At 46.9% G+C, this 20378-nt stretch overlaps 1 protein-coding gene across 1 annotated transcript in view; it reads right to left on the bottom strand.

Moving 5' to 3' along the window:
- Window positions 1-235: 235 nt before the first annotated feature.
- The window catches only part of LOC112103652 (solute carrier family 2, facilitated glucose transporter member 11-like), a 23526-nt gene continuing 3383 nt past the window's right edge, over window positions 236-20378 (bottom strand). Inside the window, exons 3-11 of the mRNA XM_026660547.1 lie at window positions 19826-19950; window positions 19306-19435; window positions 18558-18706; window positions 17948-18135; window positions 16953-17063; window positions 15665-15766; window positions 14968-15043; window positions 8443-8570; window positions 236-442 (exon numbers count right to left, since the gene is read on the bottom strand). Coding sequence (XP_026516332.1) covers window positions 236-442; window positions 8443-8570; window positions 14968-15043; window positions 15665-15766; window positions 16953-17063; window positions 17948-18135; window positions 18558-18706; window positions 19306-19435; window positions 19826-19950 — 1216 coding nt within the window. The remainder of the gene's footprint in view (window positions 443-8442; window positions 8571-14967; window positions 15044-15664; window positions 15767-16952; window positions 17064-17947; window positions 18136-18557; window positions 18707-19305; window positions 19436-19825; window positions 19951-20378) is intronic.

Here is a 20378-nt window from a genome sequence, read left to right as displayed (position 1 = left end):
TAGTGAATCCTGGTGCAGGATTGACTGGAGTTCAAATTGAGTGACCTAAGTAACCTTGAAAATGTTTGACTATCTGGGGGAAAATAAGACTTAAGCATGAGGAATTTCATGTCTATAATTTTATGAAAATAAGAATAAGACAGTAAAGCTAACAGTCCATGTTAGGATTATATTTCAGTCTGATTGCAACAGTGCTTCCTGTCCCTCTAATACATAAAGTTTCCCATCTGAGCAGTCAGAGTTTGGTGCAGAAGGTGTGTTCCTTAGATAAATTATTTTCTGTGTTCACAGCTTGTTTCTTTCCAAAATTTAACTTATTAAATTCGCCTTTAATTTCCATGATTGACTTCCCCTTTGTCTCAGGGAGGAACAGATAGGTAAAGATTGTTGAGAACACAAGGCTCCCCAAAAATATAAGGAAGCAGAAAGGTCCAAGGCTTTCCTAAAAACAGAAATAAGAGAAGATTGTAAGAAAAATACCCTTCTAACTCTTATTCCCTTACCTCTTCAGCGCAGGTTTATATTTTAGGAATGAGGAAAATTCTAAAATAAAACAGAGTCCTAAATCATTAATGAAGGTGGACTTTGTTATGCATTTCTATTGGGATTTGTTAATATTCTTTTGTTAGGTATAGAATTCTTAAATATTTTGCCTTGCCTAGAGCGTCTAACGTTCATCAATTCTGGGCATAGGATATGCATCAGGAACTGTGATGGTGTTAAGCCTTCTGTCATCAACACAAAAACTTATGGTCACATCCTTTTTGGGAATCATAACAACTGGAGAAGTCCAGAGACCGTTTGACCCTTTAGTTATCCCCATGTTCAGCATGCTTTTTATCTCCTTATGAATTCTCTCCTGCATTTTTCTAGTGGTCTGATATGCACTGCTGGGGGCAGGTTGTGGCTCCACAGTGGTAGTCTTATGGAGCACTTTGAGTCAGACCTGGCCCACTGGAAAATACCTACTAGTGACTCTGGGACATGCTCATAACCTTTGCCCTTTCAGCTAGGGTTCTCTTCACACACACCTCAATGCTCCCTACTGAGATGTTACTATGGCACTCAGCCATCAAGTCAATGAGAGGGGCAATCTGAGAATCCTCCTCTGAACAGCATGGCATGTTTACAATGGCTTCTCAGTTGCTACACTTTGAACTTGTTGCATGCACTGTCTGTGCAGCAGCCTTGCTGTGGGGCCCAAGTATATTGTAGGTAACATAATTAACCCTTTCCAGCACCCCCAGAGACCCCTTCCACATGTTCTGCATTTGTAACTTTTCACAGGGAGTAATACCAGCACCAAGTCCCCCACATCAAATGAATGCTCACTACGTTTTCTGAGCAGCTTGGCTTTTTGTGAAGTTTTGTTGAACCAGTCCTATCATTGTCTTTAAATCGTCCCTAAACTTTTGCACATATTCAGCCTCTGCCTCAGAGCCACCCTTCCAGGAGCCTCCGAGATCCAGGGCACCTTCTGACTTTTCACCCATATAGGAAATCACAAGGTTCACCCCATTTGGACTCTTGGGGCACCTCCCAGTAGGTGAATAGCAGATAAAGTAACATTACATCCCAGTTCCTCTCCCTTCTTTTAAAATATATTTCTAACATAGGTTCAATGGGGCTCTAAAATCTTTCATCTAAATAATTTCTCTGGATGATATGGATCAGATTTTAATTGGTTTAGCCCACACATCTTCCATAACTCACTAAATAAGTGGGACATGATATTTGACCCACGATCTGACAAGATTTCCTTGGGAAACCTACAGTTCTAAATATAATGAACAATATCTTAGCCACTGTTTCAGCCTCTATATTAGAGCAACTGCATCTGGATACCTAGTGGTGAAATCTACTACTACCGATATATTTTCCCCCCCTCTCTGTTTTGGCTTGGAAAAGGGTCCTTTAATGTCCATGGCAACCCAGTAAAATACTTCCTTGATTATTGGCAAGGGACCCTTGCGGTCCCCTACAGGCTTTTTCTGCTTCTGACATAAATCACCAGTCCTGCAGTAATCCTTTACCTCAGTTTGAATATTAGGACAATACAATTTTTTTCCAAACCTTTCATATGTCCTCTGTTCCCAAGTGTCTTGCACAAGGACAGTTGTGGACTAATATTAACTCCCATGATGCTTTGAGGTCAAAAGCAATTGTTTGTATTTTTTGTATTCTATTTTTCCGCACCAGAGCCTTCCAGTACAGTTTAGCCTTTCTTCTGTAAAGAACCTAGCCCTGTTCTCCCTATCTGGGGCCCTACTGTAGACGGCTTCTCTGATGCTCTCTTGAGAGGTGTCAGCATTGTGCTCCACAGCAAACTCACTTTGGCTGTGGCTTGCTTAAAGAGCTGTCACCAACCAGGGGCGGCACCAGGGTTTTTGCCGCCCTAGGCGGCAGCGCTCCTCCTCTGAGTATTTGGCGGTGGGGGTCCTTCCGCTCCGCGTCTTCGGGGCACTTCGGGGGCGGGTCCCGGAGTGAGTGAAGGACCCGCCGCCGAATTTCTGCCGAAGACCTGGAGTGGAAGGACCCCCTGCCGCCGAATTTCTGCTGAGGACAGCAAAATGCCACCCCCCCAAATCCTGCCGCCCCAGGCAACCACCTAGGGTCGCCTAGTGGAAGCGCCGGCCCTGTCACCAGCAGCTTCTCCCCTTTCTTTTGGGACACATTGATATTCTCTGCTGATAAGGGAACTGAGACTTTTCTCTTCCCCTCTCAGCTCCCTTTCTCTCCTCAGAGGTTACCTTTGTGAACTCAGGGACATATTCTCCTTTTACGGGTCACAATACTGACAGCTTTGGGAACTGATATCACATAATTCTCAACCAACACAGCCTTTTTTTTAAATAAACCTCCTACTTTCAAAGTACCCTTCTCATTCCAATTTGATGCAGGCCAAAGGCACTGTGGTTTTAAATTATCCTAAAGATAGTAGTTTTACCTTCCTCCCCCCGGGAACATATCATTCTCCTGAATCACATCCCCCCGACCAGGGAAATCTGAGCACCAGTGTCTTGCCACCTCTGGCATGCTTCACCATCTATGTTTGGCCATTGTTCTAAACTAGTCTACCCCTCAGGAGGTCAGACCTGACAAAGTTAACCAGGACTTCCTCTGCCACCACTGAAGTTTCTGACTCCAGCGTAGCTGCATTAACCTGAACAGATCAGGGAGTGAATTGGGATCCCCCGTACTTAGGGCATTGCCTTTTTATATGACCAAGGGGCCCACATAAATAATGTTTCTTTGGGGTGGGGTCCAATAATTAGGGTTACTAGGAGGAGACTGGTACTGGGGTGGTGTGGACTTAGTTCCCTCACCTCTCTCCCTATTCCCAGGGACAAACTGGGAACCCCCTTTTATGCAAGTTTTTGCCTTTCCCTTTGGAATTTGTGCTCCTCGAATAGTCTCGCTTGTATGTACAAGTTACCTTTGGCAGATGTTTTCACCGATACTGGAGTTTTTCTCCCACACCATGGCTTGCCCTTCCTCAGAGCAGACCTCAAAGAACTGCTCCTGAGCAGTGGTTCTCAAACTTATTTGATTGTGCCCCACCTGCTTTGTGTCTATAGTCATTTACCACCCCACCACCCCAAGTACATATACCACCACCCAGCTCTGAAAGGAGAGCAGAGGCTGCTGGCCGGGCACTCAGCTCTGAAGGCAGCGTTGTGCCAGCAGCAACACAGAAGTAAGGGTGGCAGTATGATTGGTCAATATCGCTTTTCAAAGTAGACTTAGCACGCCATCGCCACCCTTACTTGTGCACTGCTACTGCCCCCCTGGGGCTGACAGCTGGAGCCCTGCCACCTCCAGGTGAGGGATGTGGGGGGAAGGGAGGAGGTAGAGCCCAAGCCTGGGCTGCCTCCTGGTGAGGGATTGGGAAGGAGAGCCTGATCCTGGGTGACGGGGCTCTGGCTGTCAGCCCCCAGGTGGTGGGGCTCTGGCTGTCCCCTTTATCTCATCCCCCCCACCTCCCAGGTGTGCATGGCCCTTCCACACAAGCCCCAGCTGCCTGGGGCTGACAGGCAGAGCTCTTAAAAAACAAACAAACCACACACAGCTCATGCCTGCCTTGACACATTCCTGCACCTCCCCATAGTCTGAGAACCGCTGCTCTTGAGTGATCAGATCTACCAACTTGTCATGGGTGTCTGCCCCTTTACTCGTTATCCATTTTCTCCACATATTCCCCTCGATGTAACTTATCAATCTTTTTAAGGTTTCTGAATGCCTCTGGAGTAGTGGGAAACCTTTTTAACAGACTCCTTGAACTGCATGCCTGTCAGGAGTGGTCTAGATAGTACTTAGTTCTGCCTTAGTGTAGGGGACTGAACTAGATGACACATCGAGGTCCTTTTGAAATCTACATTTCTATGATTCTATGAACATACTTCTCAGCCTCATTAACCTCCATATCATTAAATACCTGTAAAGTTTTACCAGTCAATTTGGGGAGTAAGACAGTCATTCTTTGTTCATTTGGGATTCTGTGTATCATGCATATTCTTTTGAAGGGGATTAAATATTCCTCAGTGCAAACAGTCTCTCTGTAACTCAGGCATAGCTTGTTGTAGCTCTGTGAACCCTGGTGAGAATTCCCCATGGGATGAGGGACCATTTTTTTTGTAAATTCAATATGATCAGGGCATGTAGCCTCTCTGTCTTCCCCCTTTCAGGCCTAAGGGCTTCTGCTTCTTGGGCTTTGTGCTTTATGTCTTCTAGCACCAGCCCTCTTTGATGGGGTATTATTTGCTCTTTGACTCTATCTGCAATTTCACACCTCTAGTGCTCTCATTTCTTTTCCGCTTAATCATCTCCTGGCGAACTCCAGTTTCATGGCTGTTTCATTGAGAGCTGCATCAGGATTGTTTTCAAAGCCTGCACCCCCTTTGCCCTTTGGTCCTTTTGGTCAATCAGTCTGATCACTTTTCTGTTCATCCGCTTACTCATTTTATATTTTCTTTTGTTCTGTTTCCCTTACCCAAAATAACAAACCGTAACCTTTCTTTACCTGTTTCCCAGTCTTCTCGGTTGTGAATCTCTCAGCAACTATTATTTATTTGGTAAATAAATGCCTGGAGCACAATCCTTAGCTAATCAGCAAACTGGGTGTAATATCCTGCCAACTGTGATGCTTCCCAAAGTTGTGAGGCACCTCATCCCACCTGCTCTTGTCATGAGAGAGTCTTATCTGGGCCTGCTGTGGATCAGCTCCCTGAAACCACCAACCTCTGGAAGCACAAGCACTGCCTTCCACGTCTCCACAAGCCTCGCTGTCTCTGTATGAGTTAGCGATAGACACACTCCAACTCCCAAATCCTCCTAGCATCCCTCTGGAGTACTTGGCCCCTGTCCCACTGAACATTCTCAGATCCAAAAGAGTAGTACACCCCAGCTTGCAAGACTCAACTCAAGAGCCATACTGTACTTAACACACAGCTAAGATATTTATAGTGAAAACAAGAATTTTTTTATCAAAGAACAGAGTCAAGTGATGGAGAGTGAGAATATTAGAAAAACGGTTACATATAAAACAAAATCATAACACAATTTCTAGAGTCTAAGCTTAACTAACAAGGCATTCCGCTATCTCCTACAAGATCGCTTACTGTAACACGGCCTTCGCTTGCCCTCACAACAAATCAGCCAGAGACCTCTTCTGAGTGCAATCACCAGTGCTTCTTATTTTCAGTGCCAGCTCCCACCACCTTCTATTTACAGTCTGCTCCAAACCAGCAACCTGCTTCTCCAGCCAACAGGGATGCACAGCCTTTGCTCCTCCCTCCCCTTTCCCTTCTCCACTGCCAGACTTATATAGACCCCAGCTAGTAAGGCCCACAGGTGCTTCTCTTCTAGCAATTAGGTGTGGCATACTCAGCCATCCCCAATTAATGCTTCTTAATTGGAGCTGGGCTAACAGGGGCCTGGCTCAGGGCCTCCTGGCCAGCACCCTGTTACATGCCTCCCCCCTTAAGAACCGCAAGGTCCGGCCGACCTCAGCCCCTCTGCCCAGGGGCCTCCTCCAGGGAAGTTTCCCGCTCTTGGCCAGGCGATCCCCGGCATCCTCTCCTGGGGTTTTCTCCATCCCCCTCCTGCAAAACGTACACTGCTCGGGGCGTGGCTGCCCCCATAGTTCCGCCTCTGCCCACAGGTCGTCACACCAGTCCCACCCCTGCAGGCGTCCCATCCCCTGTTCCCCCTTTACTTTTGGTAGGGGGTCAGGATCCATCCCACCATCCTGTGGGGCCTTCTGTGCCTCAGTTTCCCCCGCACCACCCAGTGGGTTCTGGGTCCCCTCCCCACGAAGCAGTGTTGTGGGGTGCTCCAATTGCCCACTCTCCCCTTCCAAGCAGCTCAGGCTGACCAGCTCCCCCATACACCCTTCCTGTGGGTCTGCTTGCCCTGGGCTCTGTTGTCTAGGGTTCTCTTCTTTGTTATTTCTGGGACTTCGCTTGTCTTCCCTACTTGGGATCCTCGGTTTAGGGATCTCTGCCCCCTCCTTCGGGGCACCCCACCGCTTCTTTCTAGGTAGTGGGCCCCAGTCCCTACCTAACACTACCGGGTATGGTAGCCCCTCTAGCACCCCAACCCGCTTCCATTTGAAGCGGCCCCTCACTTCAAGAGGCACCTGGGCCACTGGGCAGGACCTCTTGTCCCCATGGATACACTTGAGGGCCATCCTTGCCCCTGCGATCAGCCAGTGTGGCTTTACCAGCCCCCTCTGTACAAGTGAACAGGCTGACACAGTATCTATCAGGCCTGTTTGGGGGTTCCTCCCAATCCTCACTGGAATGGTGGACAGTTTCTGCCCCCCTTTTTGGCCCCCAACTTGAGTCCAGCCACAAAACTCAGCCCACCCACAGTCCATATCAGGGCAGTCACGTTTTGTGTGTCCAGGTCTCTCTCACTGCCAGCAAACAAGCTTGGCGGGCCTCTCGGGTGCTCTTCGGGGCTCCCCCTTTCTCTCCAGGCCTTTCCAGGAAAAAGGTTCTGCCAGTTTCTTCCTCACCTCCTTGTCTTTCCGGGGTCGGTCCTCCCTCCGGGGACCCTCTCCCTCGATATATTCCTCAGTCAACCTGACCGCTGCCTCAACGGTGACCGGCTGATGACGCCTTACCCAGACGTCTATGTTCCCAGGGAGGCTCTGCAGCAATTGTCCTAGGACCAATGTGTCCATCATTTCATTTTCATCCACCGAGCTCATTTTACAGAGTCCCCAGCCTTGCGGTCGGGTGCCCTCCCCTGCCGCAGGACTCACCACGCATTGCAGGAGCTGTTGTTGCACGTCGGTCTGCTCCCATATGAGCTCTCACAGACTCTGCTGTTGCTCCGCTTGCCAGGTCAGGAAAGCCTGTCTCTCAGCCTGGTGGGACTGCTGAAAACTTTGCAGGGCCTGCTGCATCTGCACCTGCTGTTTGACCAGCCATTGCAGGGTCTCCTCCATATCCGGGTCGACAACCATGTTCGCTGGCTCTTGGATCCTGGACAAGCCCCCATGTGTAATGAGGCCTTCGCTTGCCCTCGCAACAAATCAGCCAGAGACCTCTTCTGAGTGCAATCACCAGTGCTTCTTATTTTCAGTGCCAGCTCCCACCACCTTCTATTTACAGTCTGCTCCAAACCAGCAACCTGGGGGACAGTTAGCTTCTCCAGCCAACCGGGGTGCACAGCCTTTGGCTCCTCCCTCCCCTTTCTCTTCTCCCCTGCCAGTCTTATATAGCCCCCGGCTAATGAGGCCCACAGGTGCTTCTCTTCTAGCAATTAGGTGTGGCATACTCAGCCAGCCCCAATTAATGCTTCTTAATTGGAGCTGGGCTAACAGGGGCCTGGCTCAGGACCTCCTGGCCAGCACCCTGTTACACTTACCCCTGGAATTTTCCCCAGCATTTTCAATCCGTTTGGCTGGGATCACATCTCATAAGATCAAGCCCACTTGCAGTTTCTCCGAGATTTCAGGAATGAGGGTGTACCTCCTTGCCTATACCCCCAAAAGTTCACTGTCCTTACTTCTGAACAGGCCTCTCCCCTGCTGGTTCATTTCTTCCTGTAACTCTCTCCTCCTTGTGGATTTAATGATCCTTCTTAGTATTTGGCTCAGACTGTAAATGAATGTGAACCTCTGTGACCCACAGAGTACCTAATTTACATGTAAACCAACAACTAGATAAACATTTCTTGCCTAAAAGAGAACCTGGTTTTCACCTTTCTAGTGACCAGTACCTAGTCACAGATCTTAAGAACATAATTTTCAGTATATATACATAGAACTCCTTATACAGATGGTATATATACACTTTGGTATGATTATGATGACCAGTGTGCCACTGGCTTTAATTAGAGTCCTTACACTGCATTCTTTTGTACTAGACCTATGTACTCCTGTGCCCTCAGCCGGATGGCATCCCGAAGAGGTTGGGTCACAGAATCACTTACCACAATGTAGGGAAAAATCATTCCAATGACAAAGAGCCACATCCAGCTGATGCATCCATTAATCAGAAAGGCTGATGGTCTGAATGACTGGCTGAAGATTTCAGTCATTATGGATACGGTGGCTCCAGCTGGAGAAAAGTTGTTTCTTTAGTAATTAATTCACTTGCCTCTGCAAAGAACCTCACACTGACAAGGCCTAGTAGAAAATAATAGTAAGTCTGTCCCAGTGATCTATGTGGTTAGTGTCCTCTACTACAACAAAAGAACTTGATTCCCAGCCCCAGAACCCTGGCAGTGGCACTGCTGCAGACAGTGTGCATAAACTCAGGGAAGGGTTGGGTTGCCTTGTAGGGAGGTGTGGGCTAGTGCACAGAAGACTAGACTGGGACTTGGGACTCACGGTATGTGGACTCTGCAATCAGGAGTGACTGCAGCATGAGTAGACGTACCCAAGCCAGCGTTCATCTAGCTAGCTTGAATGACAATAGCAGTGTTGCTGTGGCAGCACAGGTGGTAGCATGAGCTAGCCACTCAAGTACATACCCAGGATCCCAGGCAGACTTGTACAGTCCATGCTGCTGCCATGGCTTCACACCACTTCCCCCCCCACCCCTCCTCCCCAAGTAGATCAAAGCTAGCTTGGGTATATCTACACACTCTTCAGTCATACCTTTTGACTGCAGTGCAGACATACCCTCTGCCACTGACTTGCTGGGTGAACTCAGTCAGTTTGCTTCCCTGTGCCTCAGTTTTTTTTTAATCTGTAAAATGGGGATAAATTATATTCACCTCCTTTGTATAGTGCTTTGAGATTTATGGATGACAAGTACTATATAACAGCTATGTATTTATTATGATACCTTGCTGTCCTGACTTTTGAAACTGTACTGATGGACTCTGACAGGGTCCCTGCCTTAACTCAGCTAAATAGATGGAAATTGTGATGTAAAGTCTTGATCTTGTTAATTTCAAATTGAAATGAATAATGGGATATTTAATCTGTGAGATGTAGATAGCATCCCTTTCTGCTGTGAGGAATGAGGGAGGAAAAAAAAACACATTTTCAAACTTTGTATACATTAGCCTCTGAGGCCTGGCCTACACTACGAGTTTAGGTCGAATTTAGCAGCATTAAATCGAATTAAGCCTGGACACGTCCACACGATGAAGCCCTTTTTTTCGACTTAAAGGGCCCTTTAAACCGGTTTCTTTACTCCACCTCCGATGAGGGGATTAGCGCTAAAATCAGCCTTTGCGGGTCAGATTTGGGGTAGTGTGGACGGAATTCGACGTTATTGGCCTCCAGGAGCTATCCCACAGTGCTTCATTGTGACCGATCTGGACAGCACTCTCAACTCAGATGCACTGACCAGGTAGACAGGAAAAGCCCCGCGAACTTTTGAATTTCATTTCCTGTTTGCCCAGCGTGGAGAGCACAGGTGACCACGCAGAGCTCATCAGCACAGGTAACCATGATGGAGTCCCAGGATCGCAAAAGAGCTCCAGCATGGACCGAACAGGAGGTACGGGATCTGCTCGCCATATGGGGAGATGAATCAGTGCTAGCTGAACTCCATAGCAGTAAATGAAATGGCAAAATATTAGAAAAAGTCTCAAAGGCCATGAAGGACAGAGGCCATAACAGGGACGCACAGCAGTGCCGCGTGAAAATTAAGGAGCTAAGGCAAGCCTACCACAAAGCCAGAGAGGCAAACGGAAGGTTCGGGGCAGAGCCGCAAACATGCTGCTTCTACGCGGAGCTGCATGCCATGCTAGGGGGTGCAGCCACCACTACCCCAACTGTGTGCTTTGACTCCATCAATGGAGAATCACGCAACAGGGAAGCGGGTTCGGGGTACAAGGAAGATAGCTCACAGCAAGGAAGCGGAGAAACCGGTTTCCCCAACAGCCAGGATATGTTTATCACCCTGGACCTGGAACCAGTTACCCCCGAACTCACCCAAGGCGTGCTCCCAGACCCTGAGGGCACACAAGGGACCTCTGGTGAGTGTACCTTTGTAAATATTACACATGGTTTAAAAGCAGGCGTGTTTAATGATTAATGATTAATTTGCCCTGGCAATCACAGCCAGTACAGCTACTGGAAAAGTCTGTTAACATGTATGGGGATGGAGCGGAAATCCTCCAGGGACATCTCCAGAAAGCTCTCCTTCATGTACCGCAAAAGCCTTTTCAAAAGGTTTCTGGGGAGGGCTGCCTTATCCCGTCCGTCATGGTAGGACACTTTACCATGCCAGGCCATGCCAGGCCAGTAGCACGTAGTCTGGAATCATTGCATAACAAAGCATGGCAGCGTATGGTCCCAGTGTTTGCTGGCATGCAGACAACATCCATTCCTTATCTCTCTTTGTTATCCTCAGGAGAGTGATATCATTCACGGTCACCTGGTTGAAATGGGGTGATTTTATTAAGGGGACATTCAGAGGTGCCCGTTCCTGCTCGGCTGAACAGAAATGTTCCCCGCTGTTAGCCACGCGGTAGGGGGGAGGGGTGAAGTGATCATTCCAGAGAATTGGGTGTGTGTGTGTGTGGGGGGGGTAGTTGGGTTTGTGCTGCATATTAACCCGGAAACCACAGCCCCTCCTTTTACATTGCAAACCCATTTTAAATGGCCAACCCAACGGGTGCTTGGTATGGGAAATGAGGGCGCTACTGTTTGAAACCATTCCCACATGTTAAGAAGGTTAAAAAAGCCAAAAGACTGTGGCTTACCGTGGCTGCCTGCAAGCCGAAATCTGTTGCCTGGCACTGCGTGAGTGATCTCTCACACCAAACCGGCAGCCCCTCAATATAAGAGGAAAAATGCGACCTTGTAACGAAAGCACACGTACTGTGTAATGTGAACAGCAAAATTTAACGTGAAAGAGTGTACCCATTGTTCTCTAAAATGTCTATTTTTTAACCACCTCTCCCTTCTCCACCACCAGCTGCAAATGTTTCTCTTTCACAGAGGCTAGTGAAGATTAGAAGGAGAAAACGGCGGACTCGGGATGATATGTTCTTGGAGCTCCAGATGTCCTCCCACGCTGACAGAGCACAGCAGAATGCGTGGAGGCAGTCAATGTCAGAGTGCAAAAAAGCACAATATGAACGAGAGGAGAGGTGGCGGGCTGAATCGCGGGCTGAAGAGAGCAAGTGGCGGGCTGAAGAGGATAGGTGGCATCAGCTTGCTGACAGAAGGCAAGAGTTGATGCTCTGGCTGTTGGAGCATCAAACTGATATGCTCCAGCGTATGGTTGAGCTGCAGGAAAGGCAGCAGGAGCAGAGACCGCCGCTACAGCCCCTGTGTAACCAACAGCCCTCCTCCCCAAGTTCCATAGCCTCCTCACCCAGACGCCCAAGAACGCGCTGAGGGGGGGGGGCCTCCGGCCACCCAGTCACTCCACCCCAGATGATTGCCCGAGCATCAGAAGGCTGGCCTTCAATAAGAGTTAAAGTTTTAAACTGCAGTGTGGCCTTTTCCTTCCCTCACCCCTCCCGGGCTACCTTGGCAGTTATCCCCCTAGTTGTGTGATTGAATTAATAAAGAATGCATGAATGTGAAGTAACAATGACTTTATTGCCTCTGCAAGTGGTGCTCGAATAGGGGAGGGGAGGGTGGTTAGTTTACAGGGAAGTAGAGTGAACCGGGTGGGGGGGGGCGGAGGGTTCATCAAGGAGAAACAAACAGAAGTTTTACACCGTAGCCTGGCCAGTCACAAAACTGGTTTTCAAAGCTTCTCTGATGCGCACCGCGCCCTGCTGTACTCTTCTAACCGCCCTGGTGTCTGGCTGGGTGTAATCAGCGGCCAGGCGATTTGCCTCAACCTCCCACCCCACCATAAATGTCTCCCCCTTACTCTCACAGATATTGTGGAGCGCACAGCAAGCAGCAATAACAATTGGAATATTGGCTTCGCTGAGGTCTATCCGAGTCAGTAAACTGCGCCAGCGTGCTTTTAAACGTCCAAATGCACATTCCACCACCATTCGGCACTTGCTCAGCCTATAGTTGAACAGGTCCTGACTACTGTCCAGGCTGCCTGTGTATGGCTTCATGAGCCATGGCATTAAGGGGTAGGCTGGGTCCCCAAGGATAATTATAGGCATTTCAACATCCCCAATGGTTATTTTCTGGTCCGGGAAGAAAGTCCCTTCCTCCAGCTTTTGAAACAGACCAGAGTTCCTGAAGACGTGAGCATCATGTACCTTTCCCGGCCATCCCACGTTGATGTTAGTGAAACGTCCCTTGTGATCCACCAGGGCTTGCAGCAGCATTGAAAAGTACCCCTTGCGGTTTATGTACTCGGTGGCTTAGTGCTCCGGTGACAAGATAGGGATATGGGTTCCGTCTATCGCCCCACCACAATTTGGGAATCCCATTGCAGCAAAGCCATCCACTATGATCTGCATGTTTCCCAGAGTCACTACCCTTGATATCAGCAGGTCTTTGATTGCGTTGGCTACTTGGATTACAGCAGCCCCCACAGTAGATTTGCCCACTCCAAATTGATTCCCGACTGACCGGTAGCTGTCTGGCATTGCAAGCTTCCACAGGGCTATCGCCACTCGCTTCTCAACTGTGAGGGCTGCTCTCATCCTGGTATTCTGGCGCTTCAGCGCAGGGGAAAGCAAGTCACAAAGTTCCATGAAAGTGCCCTTACGCATGTGAAAGTTTCGCAGCCACTGGGAATCGTCCCACACCTGCAACACGATGCGGTCCCACCAGTCTGTGCTTGTTTCCCGGGCCCAGAATCGGCGTTCCACGCCATGAACCTGCCCCAGTAACACCATGATTTGCACATTGCTGGGGCCTGTACTTTGTGAGAGGTCTATGTCCATGTCAATTTCCTCATCACTCTCGTCGCCTCGCTGCAATCGACTCCTCGCCTGGTTTTGCTTTGGCATGTTCTGGATCTGCATATACTCCAGGACAATGCGCGTGGTGTTCATAGTGCTCATAATTGCCGTGGTGATCTGAGCGGGCTCCATGATCCCAGTGCTATGGCGTCTGGGCTGAAAAAAGGCACAAAACTATTGTCTGACGGAGGGAGGGAGGGGCGAGTGACGACATGGCTTACAGGTACAGGGAATTAAAATCAACAAAGGTGGCTGTGCATCAGGGAGAAACACAAACAACTGTCACACAGAATGGCCCCCCCAAAGATTGAACTCAAAACCCTGGCTTTAGCAGGCGGTTGATTTCACGGAGGGAGGGGGAAGCAAATGAATACAGAACAAATCTGGTCCATCTATTTTTTACATCTTAAGCTGGCAGCAGATGGTGCAGCATGACTGATAGCCGTCGGCATCTTCTGGGTGCTTGGCAGAAGATGCTGTACTATGACTGCTAGCCATCGTCGTCAAGACGGTTCAATAGGACTGCCGGCAGGACTGAGTCTCCAGGAGACAAAACATGTCTGCCCAGGTGCATCTGATTGAACTCACTGAGGAATACGACGATGGATACCAGTCGTAATACACCATCTACTGCCAAAAGGCAATTAGCTGCTGCTGTGTAGCAATGCAGTACCACGTCTGCCGGCACCCAGATGACATATGGTGATGGTGAGCTGAGCTGAGCGGGTTCCATGCTTGCCATGGTATGCTGTCTGCACAGGTAACCCAGGTAAAAAGGCACGAATCGATTGTCTGCCGTTGCTCTGACGGAGGGGGAGAGGCCTGACGACATGTACCCAGAACCCCCCGCGACACTGTTTTTGCATCATCAGGCATTGGGATCTCAACCCAGAATTCCAATGGGCGGCGGGAACTGTGGGATAGCTACCCACAGTGCAATGCTCCGGAAGTCGACGCTAGCCTCGGTACTGTGGATGCGGTCCGCCGACTTAATGCACTTCGAGCATTTTATGTGGGGGGACACACAATCAACTCTATAAAACCGATTTCTATAAAACCGGCTTCTATAAATTCGACCTAATTTTGTAGTGTAGACATACCCTTAATCTGCTAGATTGTAGTGCACAGTTTGGCATATTTTCTCTGATTTTTGTGTGATCTATGTGGTTTTATATTTTATTGGTATGCACCATCAGTGCAATAAATTGTTAATCCACATCCCTCATCTGTTTTGCGGCCTCTTCTATCGATGCTCCTCCATGGGCAGAAAGTGCATCAGTTCAATATTTTAACAAAGGAGGTGATAGCTAAATATGTACATATCAATGTTCTGTTGGGGGAATTGTGTTGTTAGCAGAGTACTTTGGGGTTCTTCCTCTGGGATTTGGGTCTCAAATTTTCTGGGAGAGGAGGATACTACGTTCTGAGTTAAGAGCCAGTAAAAGATCGGCAGTAAAACTTGACGTGCTCATGTGCTCTTTCCACGTTTCCCATTTATGGACACGTCTCCTTCTGTTAATGTATTCAGATAGCTAAACCCCCTTCCCTTGCTGCTCTCTAGAGATGTCACAGTGGTGTTCCATTCTTTACCCACCACTTCTGATGCACTTGAGTGGTATGGTGCAAAGTTTCCCCCTCACCATCATCTAAAGTGGATGTACTCACATGGTCCAATTCCATAGCAGATAACGAACAAGAAGATCAGAGTGACGCTGAAGTAATGCATCCAGAAGAATTGATGCTAGAGCGAGAAAGCAAAGTGAGAGCAGACTCTTTAATAATATGGTAGAATAGAATGCTCCCTGCCAGGGCCAGATTTACACCTTACGCGCCCCTAGGCACAGCATCTTCAGCACCCCCGTCTCTGCCACGCATGGCACTCCCAGCCCGAGCCAGGGCGCAGCCCACCCGCTCAAGGTGAGGCGCAAGCGGGGGACTGTACCTCTCCCCATGGCGAGCAGTCCCTAGGTGTCTTCTGTCCCTCCCGCAACCCAGTGTGGTAGCTGTGCTCCGGCTCTGCCCGTGCAAGTGAATGGGGTACCGGCCATGCCCTCCCTCTCCTTCCCCAGCACAGGGCGGAGGCAGCGGGGTGGCTGAGATTGGAAAGGGGCTGGGAGGCTCCCAGCACCTTCAGCAGCCGCCCCACCCGGTCGTGGCTCACAGTGCCCCACTTTTAACGTTTACGTGCCCCTAAGCACGTGCCTACAATGCCTAATTGGAAATCCGGCCCCGCTTCCTGCTTTCCACCATGGTGAATGAAATTCACTTTGGTGGTTATTCTGTTGTGAAAAATCTTGCCTAGGAGGAAAGATCAGAAATGGGGGTTGATGCTGGAAAAGTACCGATTAGGAAATCTCCTTACCTGCAGGGAGAGAGTCATTGTGAGGAGTGCTAACACGAAAATCATTAGTACATATCCTCCGCACAACAGCATTCTCCTGCCAAATCGCTCAATAAGGGAGCTCTGGAAAACACAACATCACAAATATGGTTAATTCCAACTCCAAATGAACTGATTACTTCTCATGCTCCTAACATTCTTCTCAGAAGTCTTATTCAGTTAATACAAACAGATGAGACTCTCTAAACATCAGATGAATTTTATTGACATTTCAGTTTATCACTTGTACTGGGGACTGTACCTTTAGACCAGAAAGATTAATTTATACAGTATGGTTGGACTGATTCTGCTTTACTTCAGCATCTCCTATTGACTTATTCAGAAATATTTTTCTACTTGAGTATTTCTTCCTTAAAACCATGGCCAAGAGGTATATTTTACTTTAATCGCTGTACATCAGTCTTGATCCCTGGATATCTAGAGATAATCCATTTTTAGGCAAGAATGCAGAGTGTGTGGACATGAGCAATATATATCTGCCCTACTTACAGGAATAATTATTGTATCGTGTCATGAGAAAAGGTCATAAGTCAACACATAGGATTGAACTACCTGAGGCTTACCCCAGAAATGAAGGCAGAAAGTAGGTGTTCTTGAAGGGCTTATATGTCCCAGAGCCTCCACTGCAATTCCTTAAAAATTGAGGGGATAAAATAGTTCATGGACTTTAGTCTCCTTCATTGTGGGAGCTGGTAACTTTTTCTGTCTCTGAATAGGGAAAGTGTACAGCCAATTGACAGCCATACCCTGCAGGTGATAACATCTTTTTACCCAGAATGACAGTGATCGGACATGCACCAGCTTCTTGGCAAATGACATAAATTTCTTTGTTACGTGCAGATCTGTGTCAAACTGCACAATTTTGTATCAATCCAAAATTTCACATGGCTTCACGTAATCCACTATTTTGCCCTTTACAGGCCATTGAACCTGTGCCCTTTTCTCTTCCTATCTATTCACAAAGCAGTTATCTGTACAAAATCACGATTGGTTAAAGCAGGATGTGAAACTTACTTCACAGAGTAAAAATGAGGACAAAGACATTCAGCAAGACAAAGTTAATTGGGGAGAAGGGCTGCCTTTCACAGCTTCATGTGGCTTAGAAGTAGGAGGAAATTTCTTGGTTAGTTTACACAAAGGAGTGATTCTCTCCCCCTAGCTCCCCTCTGCCAAAGCCACACATTAAAAAAAATTGCTCTCTCTAAACACTTTCCTTTCTTCCTACAAACTCCGGTTTGGTGAGACTTACACACACTATAGATGATAGGCATTCACACATCCCAATTCCTAGTGATATGTAGGGGATGAGATCTTCTTCAAACTTGGCTGTACGGAACACTTCAAAAGAGTAGAAATAGATCTGAAAAAGGCAGAGAGAAAATAGTGTGAACAATCATCTTGGAGGCATGCTGTGAAACTCCTCAGATGTGAGGCAGAAATCAGACAAAAATTTATTCTAATATAAAGCAAATTTACTAATGGGTGGGCTGTCTGCATCCACAGAGGCAGTTCACTGATAAAGCATTTTGGTGCCATCTAGTTCTCACTGTACATGTGATAGCATGTCACAAGCTCCTTGTACAAGTGAAGTTCTGTCTGCTCTATCCATTCCTATCTCTACAACCACAGCTTTCTAGCTTTGCACACTGATAATTCAAAATTATGCACATCATGTCTCTCTTGCTGCTTTTGGAGGATTACATATTCTTAGATCTTCATGTACCTGAATGAAAAGCTTCATCCTTGTCTCAGTTTTCAGATTCTAGCCTTCAGTACCTCTGACCTCACCAGCAGACTCCAACCTATGGACTCTAGGGGGATGGGTCAGCAGTGGTTTGACATAGAATGTGGTGCAACAATGGTGTGTCTTTGTCCATCATCTTTATTGGTGGAGACTGACCCTAGAATTGGGCATTGAATACCTCCCCCCAGTACTGCTGCTTGTTAGCAATTCTGGAGAGGATCCCTCACATCTGAGTGAGTGGCCTATGCTGGCTCTTTGGTGGAGCTGGTAAACTTGCTAATGCATTCAGGATTGTAATGGCAACAACCAGGGACCCCCATTGATCAGGAAGAAGAGGACCAAGATTCTCAGATTTTAAGGCCAGAAGGGACTATTATGATCATCTAGTCTGACTTCCTGCATAACATGTGTCATAGAATATAATAGTGTAACAAATAACTAGGCTTTTTTTTAATGCTACCTAACAATGACTGAGTTTTTACACAGGGAAAACACTCAACTGCATTGACGCCACTAAGCTGCAAGGTGGTCATGACGGTGACCAAAATGTACAATTGCCAGCGCAAGGATCGTTCTTTAAATAGTTCCAGGACACGCAAGGTTTTGGTGCTTTTCATTGCAGCCTTTTCCTGCAATATGTCATTAATCTCTGCTTGATGATCTCCTTCACCCCAGAGCTGCTTAATGGCTGTGCAGGAGGAAAAACGAAATAGATTAATCTATCAGCTCATCTCCATCACTGTGTATTAACAAATCCTTTTATTCTGTCTGAATCACAGAGATTTAATTAGTCTCCTGTCCTTAGCTGATTTCACCACATCATGATTTGGTGTATGCTGTCGGGGCAATGTGTGGAAGTCTACTCTTGTGCTTGTTCTATAGATAGCTAGAAGAGTTTTTTGTCTTCGGGGCTGTCAGTATGTCATCTCACACTAATGTTGAGTTGACTTAAATGTAACAATTTAAAAATTTTTATTTAATAAAAATGAACATTAAGAGCACAGTTTTATTCAGGTAGTGGGAGACTTGGGTTCTACTCTCCTTGCTTACAATGGCTAACACTCCAACAAATTAGATGATTTACTGAAATGAGCGGAGTAAGTACTTTACCTTTCATGAAGGCATCCTCATTACCCTTCTGTATCAGAAGGTAGGATGGGGAATCAGGGAAGAATGGGAGCATAATCAGTTGAATCAGTGCCGTGAGTCCAGTAGAAGCCAACAACAATGGCCACAACAATTCATTTCCTAAGAGCTCTCTGGAGAGTAAATGTAAAAGTGCAGTCATGGTCAAACCATTACATTAACATTCAATAACTTTTTCTGACTGATAAGTAGAGAGACAGCAAATGGGCCAAATTCCAGTGGTGAGTGCATTGCAGCAGGGTAACTGAATCAACAGTCTGGAAAATTTTGTGAAACTCAGCAGCACTTTGGAAAACTTTCTAATGATAATCATTAGGTCCCACAATGAACTTTAGGAAGTTTGAGATTGTGATGCTAATTTTGAACGGAATAACTTTCTAATATGCTGTGCATCTCAAATGTGATCCCATGTGCTAGATCTCAACAAGATATTTCAAATAAACCTCAGGAAGTTTTAAGGTAAGCCAATTGGTAGCAAGGCTATAGAGGGAAAAAATGTCAGATTATGGTTAATTACTTGTATTTTTCTGTGTACAATGACTTAAACATGGAAATCTCAGATTTGGTCAAATACTGTCTACTGGCTTAAGATAAAACATTTAATTGTGAAAATGAGAGGAGTTATTGAGGATTTTAGAGGGTGGCTTTTTTTTAAAGACTTAAGACCAGCTTCTGCTCCTGCATAGAAAGGTGGTAGATGATTTTGTTTTACCTTAGTCCAAAAATCTGCCCTGAGACTTTTCCTAGTGTCAGAAAAACAGACAGAGTGGCGTTTGAAAATCCACGCAGCTTCTTGGGTGAAATCTCTGCTACGTACTGAGGATGTATAGCGAGAGAGAAACCTTGGACAGGAAAGAAGAGAGATGGCCATTAAATTGAGGAAAATATTAACTGTCTCATCCTATGCTCTTCCCACTATTCATTTCCACTCCATGCACCTTTGATCAGCTGTTATGTTTCACAAAAAGAACAGGAGTACTTGTGGCACCTTAGAGACTAACAAATTTATTAGAGCATAAGCTTTCGTGGGCTACAACCCACTTGTTCTTTTTGCGGATACAGACTAACACGGCTGCTACTCTGAAACCTGTTGTTATGTTTCAGTGTCTTTTGTGACATGCCAAGTATACTTGGTGGGTAATATAAAATAATTCTAAAAGAATAATAATAATGAAAGGAGACTGTACTGGGACAGCAAGGAGACTCCCTTTTGATGTATACAGAGGTCATACCTGCACCAATGCCATAGAGGAGGCGCCCAATCAGAATCATCTCAAAGGACTTGGCCATCTTACAGAAGGCCATGAAAAGTGCAGCTACTAGCATGATCAGGTTAGTGACAATCTGACACTTCTTTCTGTAAAAACATAGAGAGAATGGTATGAAGTGAGTATCTCCTGTACTGTTTTTGATTAATGTATTTGCTGTTACTTATCCAACATACAAGCACGTAACTTCTTAAATATGTTAACTGTAAGTATGGTACAGCAATTACTGCTCCTTTGTGGCATGGTTTAAATCAGTGATTCTCAAACTTTTTTGTACTGGTGACCCCTTTCACATAGCCAGCCTCCAGGTGCGACTCCCCCTTATAAATTAAAAACACTTAGAAATTCTGTACTGGAGACATATGTGATCTTGATGTGAGGAAATTGTGCCACATGTTACCAGGGCCGGCTCCAGGCACCAGCCGACCAAGCACGTGCTTGGGGTGGCACCTTAGAAGGGGCGGCCAATGTTGGGGTGGCAGGGGGTGCTTGCCTTGTTTTTTTTTTTTTTTTTTTT

Source organism: Terrapene carolina, unplaced genomic scaffold, assembly GCF_002925995.2.
Source record: "Terrapene carolina triunguis isolate 2854851 unplaced genomic scaffold, T_m_triunguis-2.0 Scaffold790, whole genome shotgun sequence".
Lineage (NCBI taxonomy): Eukaryota > Metazoa > Chordata > Testudines > Emydidae > Terrapene > Terrapene triunguis.
The sequence above is the reverse complement of the archived record's forward strand: the minus strand, read 5'-3'. Positions and strand labels throughout refer to the sequence as shown.